Here is a 17,581-nt window from a genome sequence, read left to right as displayed (position 1 = left end):
CATCTTCTACCTCCCTTCCCCCTTTATCATCCTCATCATCGTCTTCCATATACTTACCTGAGCATTTTATCGGTAAATCAGATCTTTTCCCTTTCTTTTTCTCTTTCTTTTCGATCTCCCTCCTCGAAGATTTCATTATCTCATCCCCCCCCCATGTTTCTCATCATTCATCAAGAGTAACAATGATTTATTTTCATCTTCATCAATATAACCAGAATTAGTATTATTTTCCATCATTAATACCCAATTAACCTGATTAAATTATCATCTTTAACCCGTTTGAGGGAGACATTTACTCATCCTCATCATCATATTCACTTTGGTAAATTAATTAGTCTCAGTGTCATTTTTTTTCTTAATTTCATCTTCATTTTCATCACCATTCATCATTTCTCATCCCAAAGAACACAAAACAAGATCCTACCAATCGTATCGATAATTGTCCATCTTTCGAGTCTCGATTCCTTGACCAGTGCCTGATCGTCAATCAACAATTTAGTTAATTGTAACAAAAGTTTTTCTTTTCTTTTTTTTCTCTCTCTCTCTCTCTACCTAATCAACAGTCGCAATTAGTAAATGTTGACACCATCGGAATAAATCAATTCCATCAGTTTAATTAGTTTTAATTTAAATTCATTTTTCATCATGTTTATCAAACGACTTCGATTCTCAATATTATCATTATTGTTAACATTAATTTCCAATAATTGTTACATTAGTTTTGCTCAAGGTAAGTAATCAATTTCATCTTTCTTTACAATTAACTAATCAATATAAACAATCAATAGTTAATCCATAACGATTAAGTTGAAAACACTAATCTTTTTGTGGTTCAATTTAATCACCAAGCTTAAATACTCAATAGGGTATCAATACTTAGCCTTAAATCCCTATACTCAATCATAGAAATTAATTAATTAATTAATTACCCTTAACACTGATCACAATTAACTTTGATTCGACCTAATGAAAAAGTCTCAAACTAAATGACCTTTTTTTAACCGATATCTTTTTCCAAGATTAGAGAGACATTATTTTCCTTTTAATTACAATTATCTGACTATTAAGTTAATTATTAGAATTGTTATCATTTACTTTACTAATCAAGACTAATAAATGATAATTATTATCAAGGTGAGGATAATTAATAGTAATTGCAATTAAGAAAAAGGTAACTAAGAAAAAGGGAAAAATTAATCATTCCAATTGAGAAAAAAAAATTTTTTTTTCTCTTCTCCATTAGATAATTAAAATTAACTGTTGTTATTGTTGATTAACTTGAATTGCAATTTATGGATTGAATTTACAATCAGTTGATTGTTGAGTATGTATACTTAGATTGATTGATTCTCAATGATAATTAACTATTACAATCAGTTGATGTAAGTATTCAATGTTTAAGGTATTTGGTAGTTAATTGTCAATCTAAATGTTACAGTTGAACGTTAAAGTTTCGGTTCAAGTTAATTGTTGTCTCTCTCCAGGTAAATTGTGATCAATTTAATTATTGTACTAATACTTTTGCTGATTAGGAAGATAATGATTAAGATGATGATGATTTATGATCATCTTGTTAAGGGGAAACAGAATACAAATCAAAATATTATCAATGTTTCCATGAAAACGAAATCAGAAAAAAAAGTTTTCTTTTTTTTTCCTTCCTTTCAATTAGATTATCTCTTAATTATCTTGTTGATTAATCATTAAGAATTAACCTAATTTATGTGTACCGATAGACTGGATTGGATAATCTTTAATTGTTATTAATAGTAGTCAACTTATTTACCTTACAGTTAGATAACAATTTAAATTGTTTGCCAATTGTTTTTATTTGTCAAATCTAAAAAACTATTTACCAGTAAACAAATGGATTAAGTTAATCAATAATAGTAAAAAAGTTTACTGATTGTAATTTGTATATACACAATTAGAAAGGTTAATTAAACAAGATGATGACTTGATTCAGATATTAATTGTTTGATTTTAGTTTAACAAGCAACTTTTCATGTATCACTTAGTGTTGAGAGTAAATTTTGATTGTCTGAGTATACTAATAGTTGTGATTAGTTGATTGTTTTGGTTAAAAAAACAAAAAGATCAATGTTATTTGATACAATTGTGAAATCGAGACTAATTGTAACAATTTAAATCTCTAGAGATTAAAGATATTACTACAACCGGTTGGACTCCACATGATTTGCAAACTTATCCACCAAAGGTCAATGATGAACAGTATCTTTACTTTGCTGGTAGAACAACGGATTTAAAGGGATTAAAGATTGAGGTCAAATCGATACCAACGACCAACAGTGAGACCGCTAAATTGTCAACTGCAAGTGTGACCTTTGACTATTGGGGTTATGGAGGTGATCCAAGTACCGATGCCGATGGTTATTCAGCGACAAGTTTTTTCAGTCTTGGTGTTTCCTTTCAATCGGAAGCTCGACCACAAACCATTTGGTCAGCTTTCAATGAGTCCACTCTTGGTAACAAGGTGGGTGATCTTTGGGGTCAATTTGAGACCATATCTACTGAGCCAATTTATCCCGCTCGTATTATGATTACACCGATACTTACAAGCACCGAACAGTTTTATTACGTTGCCCTTAAGGGAATTTATGTAAATTATAACTTCGAAGATAGTAAGTGAATTGATATTACTTTTTTTTTAACATGAACATTCATCATTTGACCTACAAAATGACCTTTCAATCGTTGTTACCCTTTTCTTCATCAGGTATAATTGTAACACAAAATGTAACCGATGCAACAAGTGGACTTGTTACTGAACAAAATGTAACTCAACCAATGGATTCAACTATTACCTTGTCTTGTAATTCAACTTCTTGTAATGATTTTGTGCTGACCACTGGTGCTAATTATCACTGGTCCGATCTGAATTTCCCCACGAAACCGACAACATTTTCCAAATTTTATACACCAAGTTCATCGAGCGCTGCTACATCGGCCGTTGGCTCTTTATCATTCACGGTCAGCAAATCAGAAACAACCGATTCTTGTGTCTCAATCAACTATTGGCTTACCGATGGCGCTCATTTAACGGTCACTATGGGCTCATCTACAGGCACTCTTATCCTTGGTCCAACTTATGCACCTTCAATCGCTGACTCAAGATACGATTGGTACCAAACTGAATTCTGTCTAAGTCAATTCTTTTTCAATGCAACTGATGGAGATTACAAGTTAACCTTGACACCTTCAACTGTTTCGGCTCCTGATTACATTGCCATCGGTGAGATAACCACGGCCAATGCCCGTTTCCCAGCACTTGCCGAGCCAGCGACTAAAATGATCTTAGAAAGTTGGACTAAAAGTTCAGTCTCACCAACTGATGAATGGTTTGATGTTCCGGCCATCGGAACTGCATCAGCTGATTCTTTGACTTTTAAACCAGTTGCTCCAGGTAACGGAATGATCTATGTGGTCTCAAGTTGGTTCGAAATGGCCTCAGGTCTTGAACTTCGTGAAATGATGACCATCACTTCATGTCCTTCAAAATTAGAAGTCACCTTACAACTTATCGATTCAGCAAATAATTTGATTGACACTCAAAGTTCCGATCTTTGTTCAACTTCATCAACTACATCATCGAGAAAAATTTACTCCATCACCAAGGGAGTTAATGGTCAAGCATACAGACTTCAATTTGTCATCAGTTACAATCAAAACTCTATGGTCACTCCAGTTACCCTCACTCTCTCAGCGGTAGATCTTTCTGATGCTTGTCGATTGGGTCGAGATGAATGTTCAGGTCATGGTAATTGTATCGTTCAATCACCTAATGTCGCATCATGTGAATGTGACTCTGGTTATATGGATAAAGATTGTAGCAAACCTGATTGGTGTGTCCTCAAGTTCCCGGTGACCGATAGTACCACAAACATAACCTCTGAAATAAGTGGAGAAAACTATTGTACCGCTCGAGGTGGAACCTGTAACTCGAAAACATTTGACCCCAATACACGAGAAATTTGTGATTGTGCATCAACACAATATTGGAAATACGATGAAACCTTAGGTCACTCTTGTGCGGCCTACGATCCTTGTACAGGTTTCAATGCTTTCTGTCCAATCGGTTATGTTTGCAGCTACAGTGCGGTAGAAATGTCAGCTTCATGTTCATCTTGTGATACAAGTAATGGTTATGTGAAATCGAGCACAGGTAAATGTGTTAAAGAAAACGCATGTGAGAAAAGCCCGTCGCCCTGTGTTACCGGATCATCTTGTAAAACTGACCATAATGGTGTCGCTGTTTGCTACTGTACCAATGGAGTCATTTATGATACTACAACCGGTTGTGATGTTGATTCATGTTCATGGGACACTCGAAAAGCTCTCGGCTGTGACCATACCTGTGCCGTTGAATTAGGACAGGCTGAATGTAATTGTTACCCTGGTTGGAATATAACTGATGGTTCAAAAACTGCTTGTGAACAGCTTGATAGTTTTAATTGTACTTCTAATTGTTCAACGTTAACTGGATCAATTTGTGTTCTAGATGAAACCACCATGAAAAGTGTGTGTAGTTGCCTTCCAGGTTATGTGGCCATTGGCACCGAGTGTGTTGACATTTGCAAAGGTGCCGCTCAAAACAACACCAATGCCGCGAATCAGGTCAAATCGATCTGTGGTACATCAACTTGTACTCTCGATGAAAGTGCTAAATTGATTTGTGAATGTGACTCACCTTATGTTAAAGGACCTGAGGGTCGATGTGTAATTGATACAACTTGCCTGGAGGGTGGTAAAGGTCACTCTCAATGTTTAGCCCAAGGAGCTATTTGTCAACCTGATCTACAAGCGGTTGGCTATAACGGTGACCTTTGGAAGTGTGTTTGTCCACCAGGTACCTACAAGAATACAAATGGTTCCTGTGTCGATCAATGTATCACGGGTGAGAAAACTTGTCTCTTTGATAACGCTGTTTGCCAAAGGTCAACCGTTTTAGGTGCTACTTCCCATGAGTGTGTCTGTCAACCAGGTTTAAAAAAGGGTACCGATAATCGATGTTATCTAATTGAACATTCACTACGAATCGAAATGGTTGTAAGGCTTGAAGAGGGAGAAGTCAGTTTAGCCGATACTCAGTTACAGAACAAGATCACCTCCTATTATATGGCACCCGCTGTGACAGATATGTGTTCTAGATACGCTCCTTTGGACATTTCCGGTTGTATCGATTATCTAACCTCATCTGCCCAAGAAAAAACTGAAATTCAAAAACCCGCTGCCATGGAAGCCGCTATTCGAGAGATGTTGAAGGAAACACTTAAATCTGATTTAGCAAATGTTTACGGTTCTACTTTCGGTGATATTAATATCATAAATTACTCGAAATTAATGACCAATTCAAGTTCTCTTGGTGGTGATTATAAGGCGATCATTTCTCTTGAACTAAGTGACCCAACAATCGACGCAACAACACATCTAACACCTTTGAACGACGAAGCGGTTTGCCATTCATTCCCAGCGACAATGCCTGAAGCTGAATCATATTGTTTCATTCCAACCCAATCAGTTATTCAAAGAAATTCAATAGTCCAAAAAGATCTGACCCCATGTAATGAGACTTACATCGACTATTGTCCATCAAACACTCATTGTCGATCACTGGACAATTCAAGGTTCGCCTGTGATTGTAATGAAGGTTTCAGAGCGGAAACAGTAATTCAAATGGACTCAAATTTACGAACCGATTATTACAAAGAGTATTGTGAAGATATCGATGAATGTTCATCAGCCAATTCACCTTGTCGCCAACATTCAACCTGCATTAATACAATTGGAAGTTATCTCTGCCCATGTAACCATGAATACATTGAAGATTCCGTGTCAGGAACTTGTATAAGTAAGTTAACGACAAGATTAATCAGTTGATGGTCATTGTTTTTGGCCTTTTTCTATTGTTCGGAACCTTCTTTTTTTCTCCTAAATTACCGTCGAGAGGATTAGTCCAAACTAGTTAATCTCGAGTTTTTATCGTGAGAAAAAGTTCCAACCAAACAGAAAAAGACTGTAAAAGTATAACTCTAATTGTCTTAATTGTTTACCTTTTGTTTTTACCTTTTTTTTTTCTTAGGTGTTTGTTCAACAGTCAAATGTGTTTATGGTGACTGTTTTGTTGTCGCAAATAATACTGGAGCATGCAGGTATGCTTGATTATGATTGGAGAAAAAGAAATTACCAATTGATTTTAATTACAATACGAAAAATTTTCATCAATGAAAATGTTTAATAATTGATTGATTTTCGTTTCAGATGCCATGAAGGTTATCGAGGTGAAACTTGTGAAGATCAAGATCCATTGGTAACCACTTTCCGAACTGCCTTAATTACTGTAGCTGTTGTTTTAGGTTTACTATTAATTGGTGTGGTTCTGGTTTCAATAATCTTGATTAAAAAGTAAGTGATCAATTTATTTGATTATCTTTAGCTTGAGAATCATTGACATATTTAGATTAAAAGTGACCACAATAATTAATACCTCTCATCCTGTTATCAGCTAAAATCCAAAGCTAAATCAAATCCAAGTAAAAAGATTAAATCTTGAAATCTTTTTATTTGGATTGACTTGATATATGATTTATTTCAATATTGATCTTAATTGGAATGATAATTTACCGTTAGTTTATTATTTTTTTTTTCTTATCCTATGGGATTTTCATGGATAAGGTTAAGTCTCACTTGGTGACAGAATTGGGGGAGCAAATGTTTTATTTTTTATCAATTGGAAACGCGATTAAAAAACCAAAAGGAAGACACTTTTAAGATGACAAGTATTAGAATTAAATTTAAAAGCGATGCTCAAGTTATCGTTAAATCGTAGTCAATATAATCTCTTTATCTCATTTGTTAATTGTTTTAAGAATTAATCTCGCTGATTAGTCATCGATTAGTGGTTTGTTTTTTATTTCCACTGAACAAATAAACTAATTCTTCCTCTTTCTCTGTCTCTCTCTCTCTCTTTCTACGTTTCCAAATGAGACTTTACCAATAGACAATATTGAAAAATTTCAATTAGCTGATTTAATTGTTCCCTTTTGATGATCAGTAAATTATAGATTTGATTCGATCGGTCCTCATGTATCAACCTTTAGGGCAGAAAAATCGAGCAAACTTCCACCGGTTAAGCATATACACGGTATTCCCTTAACGAAGGTCGAACAGTTAAGAGGACCTCTCGAGTCTTCTCATTTCTGGTGAGTTGTTGTTGTTCCGATTTTATTGATTAGAATTCGTAGAAATTGAGATTCAGATTTCCAATCCTATTCCATATTTTCAATATACATTTTATATATAATAATATAATAGAATTGAAGTCAATTGATTTATCGAAATGAAAACTAACCAATCAATTGAACAAACTCTTTTTCTTTTTGGCAATTTTTCGCCTTCTTTTCGTATACAGAACCAAAAAATCAGCTATGAAGAAAAACGCTGAACGACCTATGGCTGAATATGGTCGACCTCAAGTTGCCAAGCGATATCAAGATAACTCAGGATTCACTAACGATTAATCAATTAGCTTGCAAATAAAAGTCCATCGGCTAATTTAATATGAAAACAAACAAAAAAAAAGAGACAAAAGTTATCAAAATAACTATTTAAATATCTTCCGAAATTGGAATAATTAAAACGAGAGATGAAACAATCAACTATGTAAAGACAATTTAATTAGCGTTTAATAAAAACAAGAGATCCGGAAAAAGTTCAAGATACTCTCACTCTTTCCTCATCAATTAATATCTTGATTATCTTGTTGTGGTGATGATGATGATGATGATCATGTCATTGTCATTTAGATTAAAGTTGTTGTGGTTGATGATGGTGTTCATTTCGATAATTATCTGATTATCACTGAGACTCGGATTAATTGAGACAACACTTACCTGTTAACAAAACAAAGAAATGAATCTAATTACAAAATGAACAAAATTTTTCCTCTTGAACTTTTTTTTGATATCACTGTTTTAATAGTTAAACCATTACAAGTAATTAATTACAGTTACTTTGGGTCTGATTGTTAGTATTCAAAGACAATAATTTTCATTTCTCTTTCTTTCTTTCTTTCTTTCTCTCTCTCTCTCTCTCTTCTTAATAATATGTTGATGATAAATATTGATTGTTGTTTAAAATTGGTAACTCATGTCCACAAGAGGCAATGATGTTGTTTATAGAAAATGGATGATGATAATAATTTCCTGAATTTTGTGGATGATGATAATGATGTGTTGATTGTTGATGCTGTTGGTGATAATAGTGGTTTTGTTCATGTTGTTGGGGTGGTTGAAGAAAATCGGGTGTTTGATGATGATGAAGTTGTTGTTGTTGGGGTTGTGGTGGTGGTGGTGGTAATGCTAATGGTGGAGGTTGTTGTGATTGGGGTTGTTGAGGTAAACATTGTGGTGGTGGTGGTGGAGGTGGTTGTTGTTGTTGTTGCTGCTGTTGCTGTTGTTGTTGTTGTTGCTGTTGTTGTTGTTGTTGTTGTTGTGAATGGTGATGATGTTCACTGTGCAGATAATTTACCGGTTCAGCAAATTGTAACGCTGAATTTGATGATGATGCTGATGGTGGAGATGATGATGATAAAGTTTTCTTTGTTTTGATTGAGTCCAAACTTTTGAATTCACTTTTTTCAGATTTAAACCTTTTTTGTCGCCTTAAATAACAACCATTTTCAAACATGTTCCCAGATTCAGGGTGAAGTGTCCAGAATGACCCTTTACCTGGTTTATCAGGTGTTCTGGCCACTTTGATGAAACAATCATTGAATGATAACGAATGACGAATCGAGTTCTGCCATCGTTGTTGATTTTGACGATAGTATGGAAACAATTCCATGATGAATTGATAAATCTCACTGAGAGTTAACATTTTTGTTGGTGATCGTTGAATCGCCATGGTGATTAAACTAATATACGAGTATGGTGGTTTTGCATGTGAATAGTTCCTTCTGAATGATTTGACACAGGCGGTTGGTGTTGGGGGCAACTGATTTTCACTAACTTGAACTGAATTCAACGACTCCATTGAATGGTGATGGTGATGTTGTTGATGATTATGTACGATTGTTGATGAATCCATGTTGATTGTTGACTGTTGTCATTTTCACTTTGCAATTTTAGCTACACTCAAAAAAGTAGGAGTGGTAATAAGAAGCTTATCAACCAATCAGAAAGAGAAAAAGAAAGAGAAGACAAATTCGGGAGGAGTTTCTCTATACATGTATGTACAGTTGCCGTAGCTTAGCTACAAGTCTTCAGTCGCGGATGATGATGGGGAAGAGGAAAATGATGATGATGATGATGATGTATAAGAGGATGAAGAAATCATGAAGAGATGATAACAAAGAATGATCTTTGTGAGAGCCACTTAGCAAGTAATTGTTTTTGGGTTCTCGGTATAGTTCATTCCGATCTCTAAGATTTTACTTTTTTTTTGGAAATTTCCCACGACAAGAGTTAAATTTTTTTCGTTTATGATTCTAATTACTCTCAATTTGCTTATGATTGGTCATTAGTGGTGAGCGAATATTAGAAGAGATATTCTTCCAGGTAAATTGTATCAACAAGTTGTTGATGATATTCACGAGAGATTGAAACAAATCATCTCTCATCGTATGAAATAAAATAGATTCACTCCTGAGCAGTTGAAACATTTTGACAGTTTCCGAGTTTTTTACCCTCAAGATGGAAAAGGTTTTCTCCATGTGAATGTTGCCCTCCGATGAGATTCTAGTGAGGAGGTGGATAGAAAAGTCAAAGCGGGTGGTGGTTTTGTGCCTTACGTAATTTGTATTGGCTGAAGTAACGAAAAGATTATGATCTTGGAACGTGATCGATTCAGAATTGATTCTATTAATAGAAAATAGGATTAATCTAAGTCTCGCTCGATTTCCTCATTGTAACATTGATCTTACTCTCGAAAAGTTTGAGAATCGAATCATCAATAATTTCATCCTCAACTTACGTAATAAGTGTGATGAATTCACAAAGAATTGGATAAAGTGTATTAATTGTTCATTCAGAACTCGCTGTTGTTGGGGATACCAGAGAGGATTGAAAAAGATTCTCGAATGTCCAAAATGTAGTGAAGACATGGACCAGGAGGTTAGTAATTAAATTCCCTTTAATAATCTTTCTCATCTTAACTATCAAATTCTAATTTTAATTTGATTTCTCTTAATTCCAGGTGACTGATAAAAACTTTCACTATCAACTTTTATTTTATGAAACTCTTCTTGATCGAGAAGGAGCTTTAAATTCATTGTCAAGTGCATCCGAAAAAGGTAAATACTACAATTACTCTCAATGTTTCTATTGTTACAATTTACTAATCAAACGTTTTTTTCCTTAATTTTCAGCTGAATTGGAGACGAAAACTGCTTCATGTACCTCTTTGTACCAATCGCTCTACCAATTAGTCCGCTCACTCCGTCTCACAATGTCTTATACCGATGTTAATCTTCCAACATTTTCCATTCCCAATTGTTCAGTTGCATTAAAAAGCAGAATAAAAATTGACCGCTGGTCAATTTTCACCGATACTCGAGTGATGACCAAGCCTAAAGCTTATATTATGTTGTTTATTAATGAAAATCCTAATCACTTTACATGATAATTAATCTTGTATTCGCTTAAAAATCAATCAGTTCATTTGTGTGTATTTTTAATCCAAATTTGTATTTCATTTATTAATTTCCACCTTTCAATTTAATCATTCTCATTGTACAAAAGTAAAACTAATCATCTTCACGTTGAGAACATAATTAATAGCAAAAGTAAAACTCATCAAATCTCATATGCAAATCAGTTAACTAATTACCAAAGGAATAAAATGCAATCGAAAAGTGTCATTAACAAAAAGCCTCAACTTATCAATCACTTAACAATAACCTTCTATTTACAATTAAAGGAGAAACACGTTGATTGTCAATCAATGGACATTTGTAATTTTCTTCAGCTCCAAATGAGAAAAACTTTCAAAACAATAAACCAACAAATCAACAACTTGTTAGTTTTCTTTCATCGAAAAAAAATTAAACTAATTAATTATTATTATCAAGAGAAAAGTAGAAATCGGTTTGGATAATTTTTCTTGAAAATCGATCTTACGAAAGACGAAACAAAGAGTTTATGGCCTTACCCTCCACGCAAAGAGCTTTTCATCCTGATGAACTCAAAGAAAATCCTTCGTTAAAAATTGATTCCAATTATTACATAAGCCAACAAATACTTCCGGTTATTTCTCGTCTTTGTGAACCCATCGAAGGAACTGATAGTCACATCATGGCGGAAATTATGGGCGTCGAATCAAACGGATTGCATCGTAGTTCTCGAGAGGAATTGGAAAATGAAGTTCCACTTGATGAAGAAATGAAATTCGATGCCTATGAAGCATTTAAAATACTTTGTCCAAATGACAATTGTGGTAAATTGATTGAGTTCCGAGATCAATTTAGAATTGATTCTGTTACCAAAAAACGAATCAATTTAAGTCTCGCTCGATGTCCTCATTGTAACATTGATCTTACTCTCGAAAAGTTTGAGAATCGAATCACCATAACATCCAAATGAAATCCACCGATTTTTGTCCAATTGATCAACTCGAAGCTCCAAGTTATCACTTTTATTTATCTAATCCATTTAATAACGAGTATCAGGTTGACAATCAATAAATTTTTGGTTTTAATGGAAGACAAATTAACCACATGTAATTAGGAAACAGGAAAACCTCACTTGCGAACCGGATATGATTTATTATTAATACATTAACGATCCAATATTTTCCGTTTCCGTTGTAAGAGATAATTTTAATTCAAGCATTTGACTCTCAGCGAGAATTGAATCGATTCTCTATCGACATTTAAATATGAAACAGGTAGAAATTAGAAAAATTATTTTGTAATAATTTCTAATTTAGTTTATATTCTGTTTGAGAATTTTCTTCAATTAGTTGATTACAATCATCATTTAACGAAGAGCTGATGAGATTTACTAATCATTTGAATTCACCTCTTTTTCCTTCAATTAAACTACTGCCCTCTCTTAATTGCAATTTAACATCTATTTGGATCTAAATTCAAAAAATTTCGTTCACTCACCTTGTATATTATTCAGTCGTTGCAAAAAGTTTATGATCAACAGTCAATTGATTATACATCATGTATCTTGGTTTCTAATTGAAGTTACAGTAATTAGAGTAAAAGTAAACTTTGATTGTTTCAATATAATACAAAAAGTGCGAAGCAATTAAATCAACATCAGCTCGATTAATTGTATTAGGCTGAGTAGTAATTAATGCCCGCTTTTTGATTATCGAATCTGTGATTTTAATTATCTCAATGATTCTAAGAGATTTTAATTCAATTATTTTGACTAAATAATTAAGTAGACTATCAACAATGATTAGCAACAATTAGCGCGACAATTAAACTTTTTTTAATTAGTTAATACATATTGAATATTGAACTAATCAAAAAGTTTTCATAAGTTTGATAATAAATTTTTAATGAGTCACCAGGTATGTCCATCGGCTCGCTATTTCCACTTTTAGTCGACTTTTTCGGCTTATTATAGCGGCTAATTATGAAAGCGAACTCAAATGATCGAGCAAACTGTTCGATTGTATTTACAATTAAATGTACACAAATTTGATTTTTTACTATTCCAAAAGTATCAATCAAAGTATCAAAGGAAAAGACTCAAGATTTGTCTTTCAGCTCAACATTCTCACTTGCAGCTGAGTTTTTCGGCTTACTATTCACAGCTTTTTGAGTAAACTAATAACTAACTTCCTCCCTTTGTCCATAGTGACTCTTAATAGTGAAAACCTATTCTAATCTAATTTCAACAAACACGATTGTCAGAACAATTCCGTTAATTTCCATGTGTAGCTGTAATGATAAGCCGGAAAAAATCAGCTGCAAGTGAGAATATCAAGCTGAAAGACAAATCTTGAGTCTCACTAATTAAAGTGGCACCATTTAAAATAGTTGAATTGGTTGTTCGATCAATTAAATTAATCGAGAAAAAAGCCGCCAATCTTTAAGCCGAAAAAATCAGCTCAAATTGGAAATAGCGAGCTGACAGAAAAATAGCTTGAGACTCACCAAATATTCAAACTTGAAAACAATTTAAAGGATCATTTTTTATCTTAATTCCGATTAATTTACTTGACTCTAATTGACCTTCAAAGAAAAGCTATGCAGAGAAATTATCTTGGAATAAAAATTAATCTATTATAATACTTTAGATCTTGATGAACAGCATTTACTTATCGACATCTAACTCGACTAACATCATCTTAATCTAAACTGAACAGTTCAGTCGCTAATCTACAGGCAGAATACGATTTCGAATCTAATATATTCTCGATTCAATTTTATTCTTTTTCGAAAAGAACCAAATCTCATCACTGATATTTTGGTTATTACAGTTTTTCTTTAAATCCATGAAATCTTCATCAATTTATTGTCAAATAAATGTAGCAATGACCACGATACTTACATTTCCAGCCATTTCCGTTTGATCGGCGTTGGCAACAATTAAGTTGATCAGTTAACTTGCATTACTGTTTAATTGATTAATTTAGTTCTCCTTCTCTAATTGGTTTACCTTTAAACTCTTCTTGGATTTGTAACAATGTCTCAGGTATGTTCTGGTTTCTGTTGTTGTTTCGGTTGAGTCTTTGTGATTCAATGATTCGCATTATCCCCATGCCTTTATTTTCCTATTTCTATTTGCATATGTTGGCGTTTTCTCAGTCAGCAAAGACTCGAAATCTGAGCGACAAAAAAAGGAATTTCGCCAAATGGATAGAGTTAATCGACAGAACGAATAAAAAACTGGTCTCCAGTGGATGAAAAATTCTGCTGACGTGACTTGTCAGACCGAATTTCTATCCGAACGAATATCTGGTGCAAAATGGGTACAAGATCAATCGTGAAATCTGGAAAAGGTGTTGATTAGTTACATTGTGTTTCTATGTCACATTACATTTTCTTGTGATTAAAATGATTGATTTTGCAATTAAATGGTAAATTTATGTCAACACGTCAATCAATCAACTTGAAACAATCGAAATCAGCATCTGGGCTACATTTGTCTTCGAAAAAGATTGAGATGGTTCAAGAAAAAGAAGATATAAAAGCGAAAACTTTTGATACAAGAAGACACTTGGATTTATCCATCAACAAACGGACAAAGATGCGTTTCTCAATTGTTCTTGCTATTTGCTTCTTAGGTGGTAAGTTAATTGTTCGATATTTTGATTTAATTGCTTCTCATCTAATTATTCTGTGTTCTCTGTGTCGACAGTTGCTTCTGCATCTACCTTGGTCAAACGAAACTTCTTCGATGACTTACAAAACAAGTCTCAAGATGCTTTGGAAAACTTGAAAAGTAAGTAAAGTTTATTTTCATCGAGAATTTTTTTATCATATGCTTACCGATTTTCTTTTCGATTCTGTGTTCAGACTTTGGACAAGACTTCAACCAAAAGGTTCAAGATGCTCTCAAGAACTTGTTAGGAAACCGTAAGTATCAATAAATTATTCTCGTGGTGTTTTCCTTGAGTAACGGGAATTCATAACTCTTCAACTAGACAACTCAACTGAACACACCGTTGCCAAACGAGCCACCAACCCTCTTCAACTCATCAATGATCTCGGAGATCCAGCTAAATTCGCTCAAACCCTCTTGAAGGTTCTTGCTGATATGGCTACCGGTCAAGGTCGACGAAAGCGAGATCTCGCCGAAGACCTCAAGAGTAAGAAGAAACGATTAGTTCGAAAGCTGTGAAAAGGGTAATATGACTTGTTTATTCATTGATTTTCCAGAATTAGCTGATGCTGGTAAAGAAAAGGCCCAAGAAGCTCTTAAGCAACTCATGGATCTTTTGAACTCATTCAACCGTAAGTTGAGCTATGATTGTAAGAAGGCCGAAGATAGAAACTAATTCGGCTTGTTCATTTGATTTAGACGGACAAGCCACCACTGAAGCCGCTATCACCAAGCGAGCCACCAACCCACTCCAACTCATCAACGATCTCGGAGATCCAGCTAAATTCGCTCAAGATCTTATCAAAGTTCTTGCCGATATGGCTACTGGTCAAGGTCGACGAAAGCGAGATATTGCTGAAGACCTCAAGAGTAAGTTAGCTACTCTTTGTTTGGATAGAAATATCTCATTTTCTGTATGTCAATTACACTCAACTTGCAGAATTGGCTGATGCTGGTAAAGAAAAGGCCCAAGAAGCCCTTAAGCAACTCATGGATCTCTTGAACTCCTTCAACCGTAAGTTTTCATACAATAAAACGTGATTCAGAACTAATGGTATTTGTATTTTCGTTCAGACGGAACCCAACAAGCCACTACTGAAGCCGCTATCACCAAGCGAGCCACCAACCCACTCCAACTCATCAACGATCTCGGAGATCCAGCTAAATTCGCTCAAGATCTTCTCAAAGTTCTTGCCGATATGGCTACTGGTCAAGGTCGACGAAAGCGAGATCTTGCTGAAGACCTCAAGAGTAAGAAGAAACTATTAGCTTGAAAGCTATGAAAGTAAAACTTATTTCGCTCAATTTATTCATCATTTAGAGTTCGCTGATGCTGGAAAGCAAAAGGCCCAAGAAGCTCTTAAACAACTCCAAGACCTTTTCAACTCCTTCAAGAGTAAGAAAATTCTCTCAACTGCTCAGATAGAATCGATAAATTAATCGATCCCTATTCAACCTTTTATCTCTTCCCCAGACGGTGGTGAAACTTCAACTGAAAAGACCGTTTCCAAACGAGACATTTCTGAAGATTTACAAAGTGAGTTTTTCTTTTTATATTTTCAATAGAAATGATAAAATAATACTAATCTTTTATTCAATTAGAACTCGCATCCGCTGGTCAAGAAAAAATCCAAGCCGCTCTTAAGCAACTCCAAGACCTTTTCGAACAATTCAAGGGAGGATTCAACCGTAAGTCCATTTAGATAATTTAAAATGAAGAGAAGACTAATTGAAAAACAATCTATTCTAAAATAGACGATCAATCATCCGAAACTGTCACCAAACGAGATGTTTCAGAAAGTCTTAAGCGTAAGTAATAAATTAATTTCTTTTCTGGTAAAACATTAATAAATTATTTCCTCTTGAACCAGAATTCGGTCAAATCGCTCAAGAAAAGACCCAAGCCGCTTTCCAACACCTTAAAGATGCTTTAGCTTCATTGTTCGGAAAGAAACCAAGTGAACAAGTTGAAGATTCAACTGAAGTTTCAGTCTCAAAGCGAAGCCTTGAAGATTTCCAAAGTAAGTAAATGATGAGAATACGTGGCAATGATTCATCTTCATGAGAATTTTCCATTAATCAACTTCCGTTTCTCCTTCCCCACAGAATTCAACAAGAACCTCCAAGAACAAGCTCAACAAGCTTTATCTGGATTCAAAAACGCTTTCGCCGATTTCTTCAACCAATTCCGAAAGCCATTCCAACCTCAAGCCGAAGACACCACTGAATCATCATAAATAAATTCTGTACAACTAAACTTAATCAGTAACCCAGTTATAGCCTCCAAACAGTTAATCCGATCCCATCAGTAACCCAAACAATTGATTTAGTTAGAAAATATCCCAATGAAAATTCATTTTCACCAACTCAATCAAATCAACCGGAATCAAACCGATTGACTGAATAAACTGAACATTTAAATTAAAACAAACTGCTCTCAATTACTTCGCGTCTTTTATATCATAATTAATTTTTAACCGATCCATTAATTAATCATTTATATCAATTCAAGATTTCGAGTCAAAATAATCTGAATAATTTTACATGGATAATTTCAAGCGATTCTACTAAAACAACCCAGAGAAGTTCTCTGAGAGAACGAGTCATTGTTTTCGATGTGACATTTTCTGGTGATTAGTTGATTGATTTTGATTTTGAGAATAGATGTCAACACATTATTCAATCAATTTGCAACAATCGAAATAAGCATCTGGGCTCGATTTGTCTTCGGAAATGACTCAATAAGCTCGCAAACAACTCATGGCTCTTTTGAGATCAGTTGTATGTTTCCTTAAAATCAAACGAGATTTGAAAGTAATAGTGTTTTTTAGTTAATTATCATATTTTAATATCAAGATCATTCCGGTCATTCTGTGAAGATACGGTTTCAACGTCGTTTCTGGTTTAAAATCGATACAGATAAAAAAAGAATCATAGAACCAAAACAAATCAAGAAAAACCTGTTGGTAACTTGGTGAAACTCCCTGTATAAATGCTGCAAGACAATATTATTTAGGTTCAACATTTCGTTTATCTGAACATCGTCATAATGATTAATAAATCTTTCAGCGTTTTACATAATTTCTTAAACTTCTTCAAACTTCTTAAATTTCTTATTTTCTTAACATAATCGAGAATAGATTCAGATTGTCATACATTACTCGCCTATGGACCAACGCCTAGATGGATTAGGTAACTGAATAGAGCTCCTTCCTGGATCAATGCTCACGATGTCATTAATTGTGTGATATTATAATCAATACAAATTAGAAAATTGA

At 34.1% G+C, this 17,581-nt stretch overlaps 4 protein-coding genes across 9 annotated transcripts; 3 read left to right on the top strand and 1 right to left on the bottom strand.

Moving 5' to 3' along the window:
• The first annotated feature begins 232 nt into the window (after positions 1–232).
• On the top strand, positions 233–7,735 carry LOC128391345 (fibrillin-1-like). Of its 5 annotated transcripts, XM_053351209.1 has the most exons (7): positions 233–730; positions 2,157–2,642; positions 2,738–5,869; positions 6,101–6,170; positions 6,280–6,423; positions 7,119–7,220; positions 7,430–7,735. In XM_053351209.1, coding segments are annotated over exons 1-7 (4,020 nt in total). In that variant the 5' UTR covers positions 233–645; the 3' UTR covers positions 7,431–7,735. The 5 variants fall into 5 exon arrangements, with proteins under 5 accessions (XP_053207184.1, XP_053207187.1, XP_053207186.1 ...); XM_053351212.1 differs by lacking the exon at positions 7,430–7,735 and having other exon boundaries at positions 7,073–7,220; XM_053351211.1 differs by lacking the exon at positions 7,430–7,735 and having other exon boundaries at positions 7,006–7,220.
• A 236-nt stretch (positions 7,736–7,971) lies between these two features.
• Positions 7,972–9,100, bottom strand: LOC128391361 (hepatocyte nuclear factor 3-beta-like). The gene has a single exon (XM_053351233.1). The coding sequence runs from the start codon at positions 9,049–9,051 to the stop codon at positions 8,116–8,118; it is 936 nt and encodes a 311-aa protein (XP_053207208.1). The 5' UTR covers positions 9,052–9,100; the 3' UTR covers positions 7,972–8,115.
• On the top strand, positions 9,100–10,823 carry LOC128391369 (uncharacterized). The gene is made up of 3 exons (XM_053351240.1): positions 9,100–10,130; positions 10,213–10,309; positions 10,385–10,823. The coding sequence occupies exons 1-3, from the start codon at positions 10,119–10,121 to the stop codon at positions 10,636–10,638; spliced, it is 363 nt and encodes a 120-aa protein (XP_053207215.1). The 5' UTR covers positions 9,100–10,118; the 3' UTR covers positions 10,639–10,823.
• A 3,228-nt stretch (positions 10,824–14,051) lies between these two features.
• Positions 14,052–16,747, top strand: LOC128391354 (uncharacterized). 2 transcript variants are annotated; one of them, XM_053351224.1, is made up of 14 exons: positions 14,052–14,268; positions 14,340–14,423; positions 14,498–14,557; positions 14,626–14,790; positions 14,861–14,935; positions 15,003–15,173; positions 15,244–15,318; positions 15,378–15,554; positions 15,625–15,699; positions 15,778–15,840; positions 15,906–15,992; positions 16,059–16,112; positions 16,175–16,324; positions 16,410–16,747. In XM_053351224.1, exons 1-14 carry the CDS (start codon positions 14,067–14,069, stop codon positions 16,538–16,540), a joined length of 1,569 nt encoding a protein of 522 aa, XP_053207199.1. In that variant the 5' UTR covers positions 14,052–14,066; the 3' UTR covers positions 16,541–16,747. The 2 variants fall into 2 exon arrangements, with proteins under 2 accessions (XP_053207199.1, XP_053207200.1); XM_053351225.1 differs by lacking the exons at positions 14,861–14,935; positions 15,003–15,173.
• The last annotated feature ends 834 nt before the right edge of the window (positions 16,748–17,581 follow it).

The sequence above is a fragment of the Panonychus citri genome, unplaced genomic scaffold (genome assembly GCF_014898815.1).
Source record: "Panonychus citri isolate SS breed McGregor unplaced genomic scaffold, ASM1489881v1 Contig00134, whole genome shotgun sequence".
Classification (NCBI taxonomy): Eukaryota; Metazoa; Arthropoda; class Arachnida; order Trombidiformes; family Tetranychidae; genus Panonychus; species Panonychus citri.
The sequence above is the reverse complement of the archived record's forward strand: the minus strand, read 5'-3'. Positions and strand labels throughout refer to the sequence as shown.

What these genes read in the sequence shown, in the direction of transcription:
- LOC128391345 (XM_053351208.1), top strand. Translation starts at nt 646, where the DNA reads ATGTTTATCAAACGACTTCGATTCTCAATATTATCATTATTGTTAACA. An exon ending in AAATTATAACTTCGAAGATA is followed by an intron (nt 2,643 to 2,737) that starts GTAAGTGAATTG and finishes TTTCTTCATCAG; the next exon opens with GTATAATTGTAACACAAAAT. An exon ending in CGTGTCAGGAACTTGTATAA is followed by an intron (nt 5,870 to 6,100) that starts GTAAGTTAACGA and finishes TTTTTTTCTTAG; the next exon opens with GTGTTTGTTCAACAGTCAAA.
- LOC128391369 (XM_053351240.1), top strand. An exon ending in GTCAAGTGCATCCGAAAAAG is followed by an intron (nt 10,310 to 10,384) that starts GTAAATACTACA and finishes CTTAATTTTCAG; the next exon opens with CTGAATTGGAGACGAAAACT.
- LOC128391354 (XM_053351224.1), top strand. Translation starts at nt 14,067, where the DNA reads ATGTCAACACGTCAATCAATCAACTTGAAACAATCGAAATCAGCATCT. An exon ending in CAAGAACTTGTTAGGAAACC is followed by an intron (nt 14,558 to 14,625) that starts GTAAGTATCAAT and finishes CTCTTCAACTAG; the next exon opens with ACAACTCAACTGAACACACC. An exon ending in TCTTTTGAACTCATTCAACC is followed by an intron (nt 14,936 to 15,002) that starts GTAAGTTGAGCT and finishes CATTTGATTTAG; the next exon opens with ACGGACAAGCCACCACTGAA.
- LOC128391361 (XM_053351233.1), bottom strand. Translation starts at nt 9,051, where the DNA reads ATGGAGTCGTTGAATTCAGTTCAAGTTAGTGAAAATCAGTTGCCCCCA.